The sequence below is a fragment of the Vicia villosa genome, linkage group LG1, assembly GCF_029867415.1.
Source record: "Vicia villosa cultivar HV-30 ecotype Madison, WI linkage group LG1, Vvil1.0, whole genome shotgun sequence".
NCBI classification, from domain to species: domain Eukaryota; kingdom Viridiplantae; phylum Streptophyta; class Magnoliopsida; order Fabales; family Fabaceae; genus Vicia; species Vicia villosa.
In genome coordinates, this window is record NC_081180.1 from 60,444,270 (window position 1) to 60,461,611 (window position 17,342).

Sequence of the window (17,342 nt, forward strand, 5' to 3'; positions counted from 1 at the left end):
TTTATACATCCAAAGTTAATTTAGGAGCTGTTGGTGAAATATAGTTAGGCTGGGCCCTGTTTGGGGTCTCTAAATCACTATTTTTAGAGCATTAATTTCCACTCTGCCCCCTCTTTTGAGAAACTTCATCTTTATAGCAGTGTATACATTCAGACTGCACAAATCATCTGAAGCTTTGCATCTGTATGTGCAAAATTTGATGGCTTATTTGGAGCATTATTTGGATGCGTACTAGTGTTGAAAGGGGTAAAATAGCCTTCTATTTTTCACTAGGTTGCACTCAAGCTAAATTTATACCTGACCAAAGCACATAGTAAAAAAACTTTAAAAACTGTTTTACACTTCTAAAATTCTAGTAAACACAAACTATAACTTGGAAACAACATATTTTGAGATTCTAACACATTTCATGGCTTTTAAGATTTTTTCTTTTACTAAAAATGACATTCATTTGATCAAATTCAAATTTATTCGATCAAATTCGAATTAATAGAATGCATTGAATAATATAAGTTTAAAAGTGCTATAAACTTAAAAGGATAGCTCTGCAAACAAACTCACAACATCCACGTTAATAACATATAATGGTAAAATGTCTGCAAATGTGACCGCCTACAAATATGACGAAATTGAAATGTCTCTGAGTCTGGAGTGTTGATGACGTCAAAGTCATTGATTAAATATGCACTGAGTTGAAAAACAAACACTGCATCAAAATAGAAAAACAAAATAACGTCACAATAAGATGACAACTAACACAACGTCACACTAAAACGATGAAATCACGAAGAAAAAATAAAAATATATGTGAAATCACTTAGTTGAATGAAAAATAAAATAAAATTTATAAGTGATTTTGTATCAAAAATTGATCCTAAAACCATCTTTTTTTCAGTCGATAAAAAAAAAAGAATACAGACAAAAAATTGAAACGTTATTAAGCTTTTAAGAATTATTTACAACAAAAAAATATTTTTCTCATAAATATATTAATTTAAAGCTATTTAATGATGATGTTATAAGTATTCATTTAATTCAAAAAACATTTAATTGATCAAGAGGACCTAGATGAGAACGCGGAAATATCTTTTTATATCAATAGAGTTTAATAAATTTTATTTATATTTTACTTTTTGACTTTTTTTTAATTAATATGAAATTCATTATTTTATTTATATTACTCCCTCGGTTCCTTTTTAAAATGTTGTTTTAGAAGAATTTTTTTTTCCTATTTCAGTGTCGTTTTATAATTTAATGTTATAATTTGTCATTTATACCCTTATTTTCTAAATAACTCCACCTCAAATTTTTCAATTAGTTATTGGAAAAAGAGAATGTATGATTGAATTTATTTGGAAAGAGAAAAATAAATAAGAGTATAAAAAAAAAATCTATGGTCTTAAATATAAGCAAAAAAAATCAATATTTATTACATTTAATGTCACTATTCCAAATATACCCCTACAATGTTTTACATTTTAAATGTTTGCAATAATTTCCAAAGCAAAAAATAGGGGTAGAATTAGAAAGAGAGTAAGAATTAAATGCATTGAGACGAGTGAGCTTTTTTGCAAATTTGCTTATATTTGGGACAGGAGGGAGTAGTAATTAGAGGAAATATTATTTATGACATTGTAAAAATCTTAAATACTATAGTTAGTATATGAATTAAATCATTTGTCTATATGTGAGCAACAGCCAACATGTTGATGTGCGAGTGCATATATAATCTATTACACCATTAAATACATTTAAAGGTTGCATTACTATTAATCCCCTAATAATAGTTTGGATAGTAATAATAGACTTCATGAATATTTTAACCATTCTCTATTTTAGAGTGAGTAATGTTTTAATAAATGAAATTGTTTTGAAGCAAATATTTTAATTGAAATAATTGTTATATTTTTAATTGTATTATTTAATTATTATTATTATATACATTATTTTTAACTATAAATAAAATTATTTTTTATATTTTTTTTGGTAAAAAAAGTCTAAATTCAAAAGAAACAACTATAACAAAAATAAATCTAGGAAAAGAGTTTCCCTTTACATCAGTCTCAAGTAAACTCTTAATGGAATTTGGCACATCATAAAAAATAAAAAACACTATCTACATCACTATATATTTCAGCATTAGGTAGCGCATTCACGCACTTGTTTGCTTCTATGTAAGAATGGACCACTTGCATCTCATCATGTTTCTCGATTAAATTATGAATTTTCTTAATCAAAGAAGAACCATCTATGTTAGATGGTGTTCCATGTTCTAGCATTTTAACAATAACCATGGAATCTCCATTTAACTACACCCTTCTCAATCCTCCCGATCTCTTAGTAAGTTTTAACCCTTCATAAACTCCACATGATTATGCTTTGAGAGCAATACAGATTCCAAAATATTTGAAGAAACAACCCTTGCATTGCCCTCGATAATCTTTTATAATACCACCACAATCCTCTATGTTATTAATCTTACACACCCCGTTTGTATTTTATTTAAACCAATTTTCTTTAGGAGGATTCCACCCTATCGTGTGAGTTGTTTGATCCCTTTCCATCACCACTCTATTCTTGATTGTGGTCTCTTCATACTCCTTTAAATTTTGAAACTCATATATCTTCGGGTTTGGCGGTCTCTGATAATTCTCATCATGATTCTCTTTGTTTTGACACATCCAGATACAATGGCCCCCCCAACGCCCAACATTACTCCAATTATGTCTCTTCCTTCCATGCGTATATATATTCAAAATAAGCCAATCTTCAAGCTTTATGGTAAAGAAATCAATGTCTATAGTATTAAGGACCATGTTCTTCCACATTTCCATGGCTTTAGGGACAATCTCTCATAACCTGTATGGTGGATTCACACACATTACCACAAAGATTACAACTTGGGCACCCAGGCCTCTTACTTTTGAGAAGATTGGTTAGCAACCTTTCATGCACAAGCAGCCACACCAAATGTTTAACTCTTTCATGCATCTTAAGCTTTCAAACGTTCCTCCATACATTTTCCTTTTCATCTTTTTATGGCTATCCAGACTTTTGTACATCTCATTGATAGAAAAACCATTTAGACTAGTGCCTGCTATTATGAATTCATCTTTCTTGTATTATATCCTAGAAGGTAAGAAAGTTTTAATTTTTTGGATCATTGAATCAGGCATCCAAGGCATAAGCGTCGTCCAATTCCAGTATCCGCTTTGGCTAACCCGGTTGCAAAGCTTAGCTTCCATTAATTCTTTTGGAGTCAGCAAGTTTAAATATTTAATTTTTAAATCTGTTAGTACCATCTCTTATGCTCCAGCTTTATGTCTCCAAAACTTAAGGCATGGTATTAAAAATCGTTTTCCAAAGGTTTTAGTCTGGACTTCAATGTGAGCACTAAAGCAAATTCGTGCACTTATACTTATTCCTTATAACTTCACACCACAAGTCTTTAGATCGCTTATAAAGCTTCCAAACTAACTTCATGATGCAAGTGTTATTCATAGAGCCAAGCTTCATCAACTCTAATCCTTCATCCATTTTATGTTTGGTTACGGTACCCTAGTTTATTGCATGATACTTCCTATTCTCTTTTGTGTCTCCCCGTATGAATGTTATTTGCATTTCATGGATCTCCTCAATACAAGATTTAGGCATCATATTCGTCATCGTCAGATAAATCGGGAATGCTTTCATTACGCTTTTCGCCAACTTCACTCGACCTACAAAAGAAAGATGGTTAAATTTTCAGCTGGCCAGCTTTGAAGAAAACTGCTCCGTCACATACTAGTAGTAAAATCTTCTAAAACTTCTTCCACTAAGAGGGACTCCAAGGTAATTTCCAAACTGATTAGTTTCTAGAAAGTTGGAAATTTGACACAGTTTCACCTTAATGCTTTTAGTTACATTTTTGGATAACATTACACTTATTATGTTTGTATCAACTTCTTCTCCTGATATTTCATAAAAATTATGAAGAACTTATCTAATGCACGCCATTGGGCTCTCCTTCACTTCACCGAACAATAAGAAGTCATCCGCAAACATTAAGTGAGAGATCCAAGAGCCATGTTTCTCCATCTGTATATTTTTCCAATTATTGTCATTATGCATCTGCAATATTAGATGTGAAAGCTTCTCAATGCATAACACAAACTGGTAAAGAGAGATATGATCTCTTGTCTAATTCCATAATGTTGGCTAAAGAATTCCTTCCTTAATTCCCCTTCTCAGGTGTCATGCAAGTGGTCCTGATTCAACGTCCTGCTTGGGTTGAAACCTTCTCCATTATCCATTAGTTCTCTTCCCGTGATAGATGTCTCCCCCAATCAAATATGATTTCTTTAACTTCAAAAGTGTTTTGTCCCATTTTAGCAGTCTTCTCTCCCTTATCCCAACTACTTTGTTTTGATTGGTGGATTTCTAAAGTATTTCTATTTTTCACTTTTCCCACTAAATATTCCTTTCCCTTTTTCCTGTCCCAATTACTTTTCTTGTGAATAGCATAATGTTGCCACGTGTTGCTAGCATGCTACACTTATTTCCTTTGTCTTGTATGCTCACTTATTTTAACTTCCCATTAATACCTTTTAACTACTTTAATGTGGTTACCCTAGCTTTACGTTCTACATGAATGCTCCTTAATCCTAAAATCTCTTCTTTTGTGTGAGTTTTTGTCCCATAATTATTCCTTTTAACGTTCATCTGATCATCGTTATCTGTTGTTTTGGTTTTCGTTATAACCTTAATGCGCTTATCATTCTCATTGATTATGTCATTTATTGGACTTCTTCATATCGAACCCTTCAATGATTGCTCACCATTAATGGTTATCGGAGTTTGGTTTCTCCAACCATCCACCACCTTCTTACCTCTCTTCTGCTTATTAACTATTCTCTATGGACCCTCTTCTGCCTCCATATTCCTAGCCCTGTCATTTTACATTCTTACTTAAGTCTGTCTCTTATCATTCACCCATGTTCTATTACTCTCCATGTTCTTCATATTACTTACCAGACATCCCTCTTTAAAGTGTCCAAATCTCCCACACTTGAGACATAACAGATGAAAACCTTCATATTCCACTTTAAACGTTCTCCCCTTAATAGTAAACATGGAAAACAATGGTTTGGCCAAATTGATTTCCACAAATAGTCTTGCATATTTTCCTTGTTCAACTTGTATCACGTTCTTGTCCACTTTCGCTATTTTGCCAATCTAGTCACTGATAAAGGATAGGATCTAGGTGTTTTAATACTAAATTGGAAGCCCTTTTATTCGAATCCAAACTACCACGTCTTCAATAGTATCACTTTCGGGTTGAAAGTTTGGACTCCATTTTTTACTATTAAATAATGATCATATATATGAACCAAGGTCCATCCAAAAATGTTGCATTCTTATCACCTTCACGGAAAAAGGTCACTAGATAGTAGTCATTTCTCAGATTAATAATGTTAATTATGCCATCATGACCTATATTTGTTTCAATCTCGTCTCCAATGCCTTATATCTTATTCTTCTTCCTAACAACTTAACTATCACCCTCTCCTCCAAGGACGATGTGTATGTTTCTCCTTGTAATAATAAATTAATTTAGTATAAATCTACTTTAATAATTTATTACATTTTTTATTCCCTGTGCAGAAAATCTCATACAACATTTATTTTGGAATATATGAGGTTGGATGGAGAATTAAATTTTATATCTTTTCAATTATTTGTACTTAATTTGTGTGAGATTCTTTTATATCATATATAAATTCATAGTTTTTTTTATTATCAATTTTTCAAAATGGAAAATATAATATTAATAAATAGGTTGAAACCACACAGTATAAAAGAGGAGAGAGTCATTTAATACAAGAAGTACTAAAATAATCCAATAAAAAAATATATAACAAGAAAACCAAACAAATAGAAGGTACACTAAAAGAGCTAAACACCCAGATGAATCTAAAAAAACAACCAAGCAGTTAAAATATTACCCATAGAGTTCAGGCTAGATCTTAGATTGTCATAACCACCATAAACAAAATAAAGGTCACCAAGAGAGAATCAATAAACCATACCACTACCAACCTCTGAAGTTAGTCAGACACTCGATACACTATAGGTTAAGACAGAGGATATGATTATGAAGGTAGTAGGAGAAAGTAAATGAAAAAAAATACTCTTCTCCTCCACTTCTTCATAATAGTTTGAACACCGCTAAAAATGTCATCATTAAAAAGCCTCCAAATAGACGAGACAATAACATGCCAAATCATAGTAAAATCACCCTTAGACTTATCCCTACCACCTAAAGAGAGGAAAAGTTCAAACAAAAATCTATGACCACAAGGAATAATCACCTATAATCCCAACCACTAGAATATCCAATACTAAAATGACAAAGCTAAGTCACAAGTAATAGAAAAATGGGAAACCGACTCTAACCCCCCCCCCCCACCCCCCCCCACACACAGGACATGAGATCCCATTAGCATCAATAATCAACTCCCTTTTGAACAAGTTCTCCCTAGAAGGGAGTCTATCTTGTAAAAGCTGTCAAGAAAAGACCACCAATTTTGAAGGGCCATAGTTGATCCAAATTAGGGGAGGATTGGGTTCTCAATCAAATAAGAGATAAGAAGATTCATCTGGACATGATAAGTACATGCAATAGAGAAAATACCATCTTTTGTGTATTTCCAACTCCACTTATCTCTATCTTGAGAAAGAGAGGGAGAGAGAGTAGAACCATGACGCACATAAAGAAAATTATCAACTATAAGTAACACGTAAAGAAAGTGAAAAAAGGTTATCCTCTACTAAGGTCCCAAACTAGGTTCTCATTTTTCATCCAGACAATCTCTCTCACCAACTTGATTGGAGAAAATTTGTAAATAGATTAGAAAACTTAATCTTAAGAGGAATAACTCCTATCCAAGGATCTTCCCAAAAAAAGTCTAGAGGCCTGATCCCATTTTCTTAAGAATTTCATTAGCAAACCAATAAGAAGACTTATCCTCTTTAGACTCAAAAGGAGACACATCTTTCCACCAAGAAGAAGTAGACCATAACCTCAAGTTTCTCCCCGGCAATTAGAGAAAACAACTGAGATATCATATCTATCTACAAGGATATCATACCAAAGACCTGGAGCATCTGTAACCAATCTCCATCTCCTTTTCCATTAAGCCAAAATGGCTAAATTAACCAACTGAAGATCTATAACTCCTAACCTCCTTTATATTTGGATTTGTAGACAATATCACACTTGACCTAAGATATCTTAGATTACGCTTTTCCAATTATACTCCTCCGCAAAAGAATCTTCTTTGCATCTTAACAAGTTTCTTTTAAATTGTTACAAACATCTTGAAAAACGACTCGATGACCTATATTTTATAAAATTTGGAAACTTTCCTTGGTGTGTCTGATGGACAAAGTGTATGTGAATTAAATGTTAGTATATTTAATTAATTCTACTAGATATCTTGAATTTCACTTCAATAATTTACCAGGTGCCCCCACGTACGGTAGCCAAACTATACGAATGAGCACACTATGTGGTGCGATGTCGTAACAACAAACTGAACGGTTCATTTTCACTCCCTCACTAGTGACCCAGAACAAGAAAAAAACAAACAACTACGCCACACCAATCGATCCCATGTCCTAATAACACTCTGAATCTCCAAGTCTTCCATTTTCCATTCTCCTCATCATGGAAGCAGTTTCATATCCCATCCCCTCTCTCAATCTCCACACCCACACCAAAACCACCAAAATTCAATCCCCTAATTTCACTTTCCCTCTTCCTCCATCCCCAATTTCAATCAAACCTCTCTATTCTTCCAAACTCCTCATCCTCCATCACCATAAACTCCGTTGCTCCGCCCAATCCACACACAACCACCACCACCATAATCACAATCACACCGATCACAACCATGACCATAACCACAACCATAACCATAACCATAACCATCACCATCATCATCACCATCATAATCATTCACATGACATCGATGACGCTAATCTCACCGGACCTCAAAGAGCGGTTATCACTTTCGCCAAAGCCACCAAATGGATCGACCTAGCAAATATTCTGAGAGAGCATTTGCATCTATGCTGTTTCTCAACCGCTTTATTTGTAGCCGCTGCTATTTGCCCCCACACTTTACCAAAATCACTCATCAAACCCTTCCAAAACTCTCTCATTCTCGTAGCCTTCCCTTTGGTTGGAGTAAGAAACAATCTCTCACTCAATTCAATTCAGTTTCAATTTCAATTCAGTTACTTACTAATATCTGTGTATCAGGTTTCTGCATCACTTGATGCTTTAATTGAAATAAGTAGTGGAAAAGTGAGCATCCATGTGTTAATGGCAATGGCTGCTTTTGCATCAGTATTCATGGGAAACTCTTTGGAAGGAGGGTTACTACTTGCAATGTTTAATCTTGCACATATAGGTAAGTTTCTGTTATTGTTATTCGGGCGAACACTTTATTAGTTTAATAAATTTGGAGATATGCAATGAGTTTGATTGGCTTAATTTGAATGGTGTTTATATGCAGCTGAAGAGTATTTCACTAGTCGTTCAATGGTTGATGTTAGAGAGTTGAAGGATAATAATCCAGAGTTTGCACTTGTTCTTGATACAAAAGATGATAAACTTCCTAATACATCTGATTTGGCGTACAAGAGGGTTCCCGTGCATGATATAATTGTAGGATCATATGTGCTTGTAGGTGCTGGAGAGGTAAGAAGTTTTGAAATTTTAATTGCTTGGGTATAGTTTATTTGCTTCAAATTCTAGAAAGTAAAAACATGATTGCTGGCTTTTTTAAGGCTTTCAAATGGCTAAGCAATATTCTTTTACTGCAATCATTAGCTGGAAATTGTTTCAATTTTTGTTGGCTTGGATATAGTGAACCAGTGGCTTATGTGGTTTGCAACTTTGCTGGTAAAATCAATAATTACAATCCAAAATCTTTTATACAGCAAAATTGTGTCCAAAGATTTTCTCTTAAATTAGAAATATCATTAGAAGAGATTATAATTCAAACACTTTATGGAGATAAGCTTAAAACAACCCAAAACAGGTTCACAAGTGTTTATGTCAGGAGGTTATCTCTCAAATACCAGTCCATACTGGCCATCAATCTTAGGACATTAGGATCTAAATACAAATAGGCATCTATGAAGGATATTCTTTTGGGATATTAATTCTCTGCAACAGCTTTATGACCCAGCCTGCTATAGAGCCATTAGATTAAGAGAGACAATCCATAAAGCCACTGCAGATGATCTATTTTGTTCTTTTTGGCATCTTATATAGTTAGATTATATTTATCTTATCACTGGATCTGAAAACATTGAAGACCAAAAATTAGAAATTTATTTCAGAAAGATTGCTTTCAAGTCTTCTCAAAGTTCAGTGTTATTTCAGAGACTCAAATGTTTTTATTTTTCTATTGTTACTTTAAAAGCATTATTCCATCTCTTTTTTCTCTCCTGAATCTTTTATTGAATATTCTTTTACAATTTCACGCCTTCCCTCTTAAAGAGCAAAAGAAATTAGAATTTCAAGTTTTCTATAGCAGACTATTGAAGTATAATGGGATGGTGTTGTGATTAGTCTGTGCCTGTAGATTGCAAAGTTTTTCAAGGCGGTGCCACCATTACCATTGAGCACTTGACAGGAGAAGTCAAACCTCTGGAGGCCAAAGTTGGAGATAGAGTTCCTGGCGGTGCAAGGAATTTAGATGGGAGAATAATTGTGAAGGTATATCTGAATGTATATTGATGTTTGGCTATTCCAGTCCTTTATGTACTATATTAAATTTCATAGCTATAGCTTTATTTTTACAGTGGAAAAATGTAATAATGTTAGTGGTATGAAGAAGAGGAACCGAAATATTAATGGCGATAATAGTATTTGCGGCTTGTGTCATGTGGTGACTGGTTATGGTGGTAATGGATGATACAGTTGGGAGGAGAAGGTCTAACTGGTGGTGGTGTTAATAGGTGGGAATATAATCAAACAATATCAATGATGTGTCAATGGCTGACTGCATTAAGATGATTAATCTTTGTTACACTTCTGAATCTTAGTTTTTCAATATATTTTATTTTAGGAGGATTACTGTAATGCTTTTGCGTAAACCCTTAGTTCTGAGGTTGATGGTAGTGGTAGGGATGAGTGGACTTGGTGATAGAGTTATTGGTAAGAATGTTTTGACTGGAAATAAATATCTTCATAACATTTTTTTGGTTATTTATTGCCAAGTTTCACATGACATTGGCTGTACCTAAGTTTGAAAGTTTTGTTTTCATTGATGAAGATTGAAAACTAAGGTGATGAGTGAAGTTCTAAATGTGTGTAAGGATAAGTTGCTAGAGACTGTGACACTAGGTTGCCAGTTCTAGATTGTCAGTGATGGTGCTTTCTTGTTCAACATTTCAACATGTTTCTGATAGGTGCTTATCTTGTTTACAGTGCGATTTTGTTGGGAACTTACTGCAAAGTACAAAATTATTTCATCACAGGTAACAAAGACATGGAAGGAATCAACTCTAAGCAGAATTGTGCAGTTGACTGAAGAAGCTCAGTTGAATAAACCTAAACTTCAAAGGTGGCTGGATGAATTTGGTGAACGTTACAGCAAAGTTGTTGTGGTCTTATCAATTGCTATTGCTGTTCTTGGACCACTTGTATTTAAGTGGCCATTCATCAGTACACCAGGTACTTAAATTCTTTTAACCTAGCAGTGTTGTATAATATGATTTATTAATTTTGAAAATTTTAAACTAATCATTTATGGGATCATATATGTCAATCAATTCCTTCTGTTAATAATCATTTACCGGAAATGTGGAATTAAATTAGAAAAAAATGTATACCGAGCTTTTTACTGGCAGAGATTTCCCTCTGCTAAGATTGTAATCACAAAGGAAATGCAGGAGAAAAAAAAAGAATTACATAGGAAATTCTGTAGAGTGCAGAATATCTCATTGCTACCCAAAACCTCACCATTTCTCAATTCTTTACCATACCTTTCTAACCATTCTCCCCGACAATATCGTCCCACTTTCTTGTGTCCCTGAATCGCTCTACTTATTCCTCCCCCCATTCATATTGCACCAGCTGTTGAGGCTGTCAACAACCCCTCTTGTCCTTTACTTTGCTCGTCTGCTCTGAGGACTGAGGACAGACCCTGCAATTCTCCCCTTATGCCTCCTTGCATGCATGAATGCATACAGTCGTTTCTGCTCCTTCAGGACATTTGGGCATAGCTCTTGTTTCTTCATCCTTGTACTTGGGCAAGGGTTGTTTACGTATGGAGTTCATTAATAATATACTAAAGTCATTATCACTTCCAGTCTTTCATTACCTCCCAGCTGAACTCTGGATTACCACAATTTTTTTCCGGGGAAACTGGAGGGTTAAGACCACGCACAGAAAGTCACTATCACCAACTTTATAAAGTGCTCACTGCCTCTGTCGTATATCTATATATGACTTAAACATTCATATTCCTGCTTATTTAGTCTCCGTTGGTGCAGCTTGCAGAGGTTCAATTTACAGAGCTTTAGGGCTCATGGTTGCAGCATCACCATGTGCCTTGGCTGTGGCTCCGCTGGCATATGCCATAGCAATCAGCTCCTGTGCAAAAAAGGTATTAGTTACCTACTCGGGAGTATCTAAATACACACTAACTGAATATATTTACATTTTTAACATTATATACTAATTGTCTCTTCAAATATTTTTGTGGCCCTTTAGCTAGAAGGAAGTGGTATCCTAGTGTTTCAGTTTTGAAGTATTTTCCCCATAAATACAATTGTGTTCTTCATTTTGTATTCCGCATTATATTTTCAACAATCATAATCCTGCATCTTTTTAAAGTCCTGCTTATATTTAATGGACGCTTCATGGTTTGTTTGAGGAAAGGAAATGAAGAGGAAATAAACAGAACTTGCTCAAAAAGTTTCCCCTTCAAATGTAGGAAGAGAAAAGATAGGGAGGAAGAAAAATATTGCTTTGGGCAAATTCGCCCACACAATCTGCACAAGAGTTTATTTTTATTGAAAAAATAATTAATAATCCTGACAAGATAATCGGCTATTCTTGATCATTTAGTTATATTTGGAGAAAAGACAAAAAATTATGCATTTGTATCTGTGGGGAAGAAACATCAATTAACATGAATAGATTCGTTCTTTTCTCTTACCAGCATCCAAGCATATATTTTCTTCTTCTTTTTCTCTTTCCATTTTATTTTCCTTTCATTTCCATTGCCTCGTTTTCTTTCTGCATCCAAACAAAGTATAAGTAACAGTTTTAACCAAGTGTAAATTTGGAAATTGATCAGGTTTGTGAATGAAGAAAAACCAAGTCATACTATAGATACTAGTATTACAGTATTACACATGCTTGATGCTTCGAATGGGAAAACCAGAATCATCATAAATATGGTGAAACTAATTTTTTACTGATTTACTAAAGATTCCTGATTGGTTCAATCAATAAGCTGAACTGAAGGCTATGATTTGATTATCTTTTTTTTTTTTTACTTCATTCAAGTCTTTCTGAACTTTGTGTTTGTTGGTCTAAAGTGAAGTAGAATTATATTCAAAATTTTCCAATTTTTTAGCATGAATATACCTTTATTTATGGGTGTGACAGTTACCTCAGTTTGCAGGGCATATTACTCAAAGGTGGACATGTTCTGGACGCGCTAGCTTCATGCCATACCATTGCATTTGATAAAACAGGGACATTAACTACTGGTGGACTTATATTCAAGGCAGTTGAGCCCATTTATGGTCATCAAATTAGAAGAAAGGAATCGAACATTTCTTCCTGCTGCATTCCCACCTGTGAAAAGGAAGCTCTTGCTGTTGCTGCAGCTATGGAAAAGGGCACTACTCACCCCATTGGAAGGTATCATTTTGAACAGAATATTTTTGTTGCCTTTGAACCCGCGTTGAACAAGTAACAACTGCAGTTGTCATTGGTTCTTTGCATCATTCATTTATTTCTTGAAGAAGAGTAGAAGTGTATTTATTTTCTTTCATTTGTGTGTTTCTCAATTTGGTTTTGGACTATATTGGGTTAACAATTCATTGTGAGAGTGGCTTGCAAGTATATATATTATGAACTATTCAGTTCAGTCTTGAATGTTCAGTTATGCCATTTCAAATGTATAAATATAGCATGATCTGGAACATAATGATCTCTTCTCAGTCTTTACAGTTTTTTTTTTTTCTGTTAAATGATTTGCAGGGCTGTTGTTGACCATAGTGAAGGGAAAGACCTCCCTTCTGTTTGTGTTGAAAATTTTGAATACTTTCCTGGTAGAGGCCTTACTGCCACTGTTAACAGCATTGAGGTTGGTACCTGGCTATTGCATGCATTGCTCAACCCGTTACTCAAAAATTCATTTTGCTCGACAAATCCGAGCATTATAGTAGGACTACCATGCATTGTCAGTATCTCTAGCTGCTACTATTGCATATATTTCGTTTATGGTGTGTTTGCAAGTTGGTTTTTAGAGGATTTTGGAGGGTCAAGTTTATATTTTGAAAGATATTTGATATTCAGAAAAAGTAAAAGAACAACATGATATTATATGCTCAGATATCATTATCTTTCAAAAAATAATTAAATATCAAATATATATATATTAAAATATAGACTTAGCCATCCAAAGTTTCCACCCCTACAAAATCCAACTCGCTAACACACTCTTGAGATTCCCATTTTTTCATTGTACGCTTTTAAAAACGTGTCATCGTTATTTTGCATTGTTTTGTTTTCTTTATATACTTAAACAAATGCCAGTGCTACCTATATATGTTATGATGGGGCCTGTGAAGTATTCAGCAGTAAGCTTGACTTATATTGTATGCATATTTTATTATCATATAGTTTATTTGGGAATTACAAATAAAATGACTCAAATTGGTTTTTATTTTGTTATAGTCAGCAACTGGAGGTGCTAATCTATTGAAAGCATCCCTTGGGTCTATAGATTTCATCACTTCATTTTGTCAATCTGAAGATGAATCAAAAAAGATCAAGGAAGCTATTAATTCATCTCCTTATGGCAGTGAATTTGTTCATGCTGCCCTTTCAATTAATAAAAAGGTAGTGTACTGTTAGATACTCTTTGGTTTTGTTTGGGAGTTTAGGAGGAAGGGGAAGGGAAGAATTTGAGAAAATGAAAGGCTGAAGTGGAAAGAATTGAGGGTTTTGGGAAGGGAGGGTTTTGAGGGCCATAATATGGGGGAACTCAAAAATTGTATTGGAGAAGGATTTGGAGGGTTTTGGAAAGCTTTGATAAATTATCCAAATTCAATTTATGCTGTTATGATTATCAAAATATTTAAAATATATTAATCACAAGCAAAGCAATGTTTTTCAATTTACTTTGGTCCTTTTTCTCCTCCTCTTCCCAAACAAAACACATTAAATCTCACTAAACATGATTTGCTACCATTTTTTTGTTGTTGTTAATTAACAGTTTCCGCATAGACCTTACTGGACTAACCACTTGATGCAGGTCACTTTGATTCACCTGGAGGATAGGCCTCGTCCAGGGGTTTTTGATGTTATTCAAGAATTGCAAGATGAAGCAAAGCTCCGCGTGATGATGTTAACTGGTGATCATGAATATAGCGCAAGGAGAGTTGCAAGTGCTGTGGGTATCAATGAGTTTCACTGCAACCTAAAGCCTGAAGATAAGCTGAGCCATGTAAAGGATATCTCAAGAGAAATGGGTGAGTTCCTTGATATAAATTAAAGGTTTTTGAAAGCCTGGAGTATTTAATTTACATTAACTTACCCGGACTATAGGTTTTTGAAAATCTCATATTTCATTACTTGTAATAAATACACTATTCGTAGTGACACACTATTGGTTCGTTTCAGTATAGGTTTCATGCAGTGATGCGTACTCACTCCTCCAAAATAGAATTTAGATTGTTCTTCTAACTTGGTTGGCTATGTTGTCTTATTTTTGCGATGAGACTGTTTTCTTAACCAGGCTCCTAAATAATAATGTCTAAATTGAATTATGTCTTTGATAGAAACTTGTATCTATGGTGAATGAATTAAAGAAAAGAAAACAGAAATATAGAACAATTCTCTGCAGAGTTTGTCTAGAACAGCAGTTTATATTATTAATAAAGAATTAATACAGTAGTGCATTAGAGAATGTTTAGAGAGACAATGATAGAATAGATATAAAGCAATTCCTATCCAAGGAATTCGAGAGTCTTGGTCTCTCCCTCCCAAACCATTCAAAAACCACCCATGATCAGTTTCTCCTATCTTTTCCCTATTTATTCCTAAAATTAAATAATATCAGTCATAATAACTTCTCATAAGGGGGAGGCTTAGTCTCTCCCTGCCATTAGAAGAAATCTAACAGTATTTATACAGTTTTGTGCTTGATGCTGTTGTTTTTACTTCTGTGACAGGGGGAGGCTTAATTATGGTTGGTGAAGGCATTAATGATGCCCCAGCACTTGCTGCTGCAACTGTTGGGATTGTGCTTGCTCATCGTGCTAGTGCAACTGCTATAGCTGTTGCAGATGTGCTGTTGCTTCGAGAAAATATTTCTGCAGTACCATTTTGTATTGCCAAATCCCGCCAAACAACTTCACTGGTACAGTAATATCATTTGTTAGGATACATAATTTCTTCACCAATTAGTTGTTGTTTCCTCACATGTCATTGAACATGCAGATTAAGCAAAACGTGGCTCTGGCATTGTCTAGCATATTTGTGGCTTCCCTTCCGTCAGTTTTGGGATTTCTGCCATTGTGGATAACGGTATGAAATTCTATCTGATTTAATGCTCAATCCTGTTGCAATTTGTCAGGCATGTTTTATTGACCTTGTAAACAGAATGAATGTGATATGCTGCAAAACATTTGTTTTCTTTAGAAATTATGGCACCATGTAAGTGAATGGTAAGACACGTTTTCTGGTGATCATTTTAGAAATTGATTCAAGGTTGTCTTTTCCCCCTCTCCTTTTTTCTATTTTCACTCCAAATGAAATTTGAAGATTTTTACATGCCAATTTTCCATAACACGGTAGAAAAATATACAAATTATTTAACTTCTGCCCCTAGTTAAGTATTTTTTTCTTTAGCTTCCTCAATAAAAATCATCAACCTCTGGCTGGTTGCTTCTGTAGGCCTTCTAATTAATATTTAACATGCATGCAGGTTCTCTTACATGAAGGTGGAACCCTGCTTGTTTGTCTAAATTCCATACGTGCTTTAAATGAACCATCCTGGTCCTGGAAGCATGATATTTTACAGCTGATTGGCGAGGTTAAATCTAGACTACTGTCGGCTTAGGACAAATATAACAGGCTCAAGCAGTATTACAACTGCAAATTTGTGATATAGTGTTGTTTGAAAGTAGAAAAAATAGTGTATTGCTGTTGCAATTAATATTGTTTATCGAGAAGAAAATGTCAATACCCCTGTATAGACTCCAGTCTTCTTTTCCTGATGTATAATAGCATGGTATATCTGTAGGCATCTTTTTAGTTCCAAAGAATTGAAGTTTGCCTATTAGTTTAGGCTTGCTTCCCCTTATTTAACCCCTATTTTGCCTTTGAAATGGGATAATGATCGGGGGCCATATATTTTAATATCTATTGTTCACCATTGAGTAAAATATTTAATTTTTATTTTAAATATTCAATTAATAAATAACTTAATTATAGAGTGAATCATTTTTTCTTTATCCATATATTTTCATCCATTCCATGTAGCCATTGGTACATTACAGGTACGGGGCAAAACGAGTTCGGTCCATGCAATTTTTTACTGTGTGGGGCTAAGATTTTAGGTTTGTTACTTTCAATAAATCTGCCTTGTTCTGTTTTTTTTTTCTAAACTTTTGTGAATATGGACATTTACATAAAATTTTACTTTTTTAGACTTAAAAGGTGCAAATTCCGTGGATATTTTCCGCCCACCCTCATTTTTTTGGAAGGCAAACCAAAGTTTTAAGCCTGCGTCCTTAATTATGCCTGTCTCACCCCTCCTCTCTTCCGTTCTTTTTTGGATTTTTGCAGATGGACATGCTTGTTTGTCAACCCTAATTACAAGGAAAGCACATAGCTATTCATATAAGAAGTAAAGGTATTAATGGAACTTATTCATAAAGAAATTTCTCTTCTCACTTTCTTCGTTCAATTATGGAACTCATTCATAAAGAAACTTCTCTTCTCACTTTCATCGCTCAATTGGAGAGAAAAAAGAAAGTGGTAGGGTTCACCATTATTTAATCTCGCTTCCCTATTTCATTGATGTCCCAAACAGAAA

At 34.1% G+C, this 17,342-nt stretch overlaps 1 protein-coding gene across 1 annotated transcript; it reads left to right on the forward strand.

Annotated features, from left to right (window-relative positions):
• Positions 1–7,543: 7,543 nt before the first annotated feature.
• LOC131639159 (probable cadmium/zinc-transporting ATPase HMA1, chloroplastic) lies at positions 7,544–16,709 on the forward strand. The gene is made up of 13 exons (XM_058909668.1): positions 7,544–8,230; positions 8,306–8,456; positions 8,562–8,746; positions 9,626–9,772; positions 10,537–10,732; positions 11,554–11,666; positions 12,693–12,934; positions 13,277–13,382; positions 13,976–14,140; positions 14,556–14,772; positions 15,475–15,662; positions 15,743–15,829; positions 16,230–16,709. Exons 1-13 carry the CDS (start codon positions 7,709–7,711, stop codon positions 16,362–16,364), a joined length of 2,454 nt encoding a protein of 817 aa, XP_058765651.1. The 5' UTR covers positions 7,544–7,708; the 3' UTR covers positions 16,365–16,709.
• Positions 16,710–17,342: the final 633 nt, after the last annotated feature.

Bases quoted from the DNA above. Each gene is read 5' to 3' on its own strand.
- LOC131639159 (XM_058909668.1), top strand. From the start codon at position 7,709: ATGGAAGCAGTTTCATATCCCATCCCCTCTCTCAATCTCCACACCCAC. The intron at 8,747-9,625 runs GTAAGAAGTTTT...TGTTGTGATTAG, and splicing joins TGCTTGTAGGTGCTGGAGAG to TCTGTGCCTGTAGATTGCAA. The intron at 12,935-13,276 runs GTATCATTTTGA...AATGATTTGCAG, and splicing joins ACTACTCACCCCATTGGAAG to GGCTGTTGTTGACCATAGTG.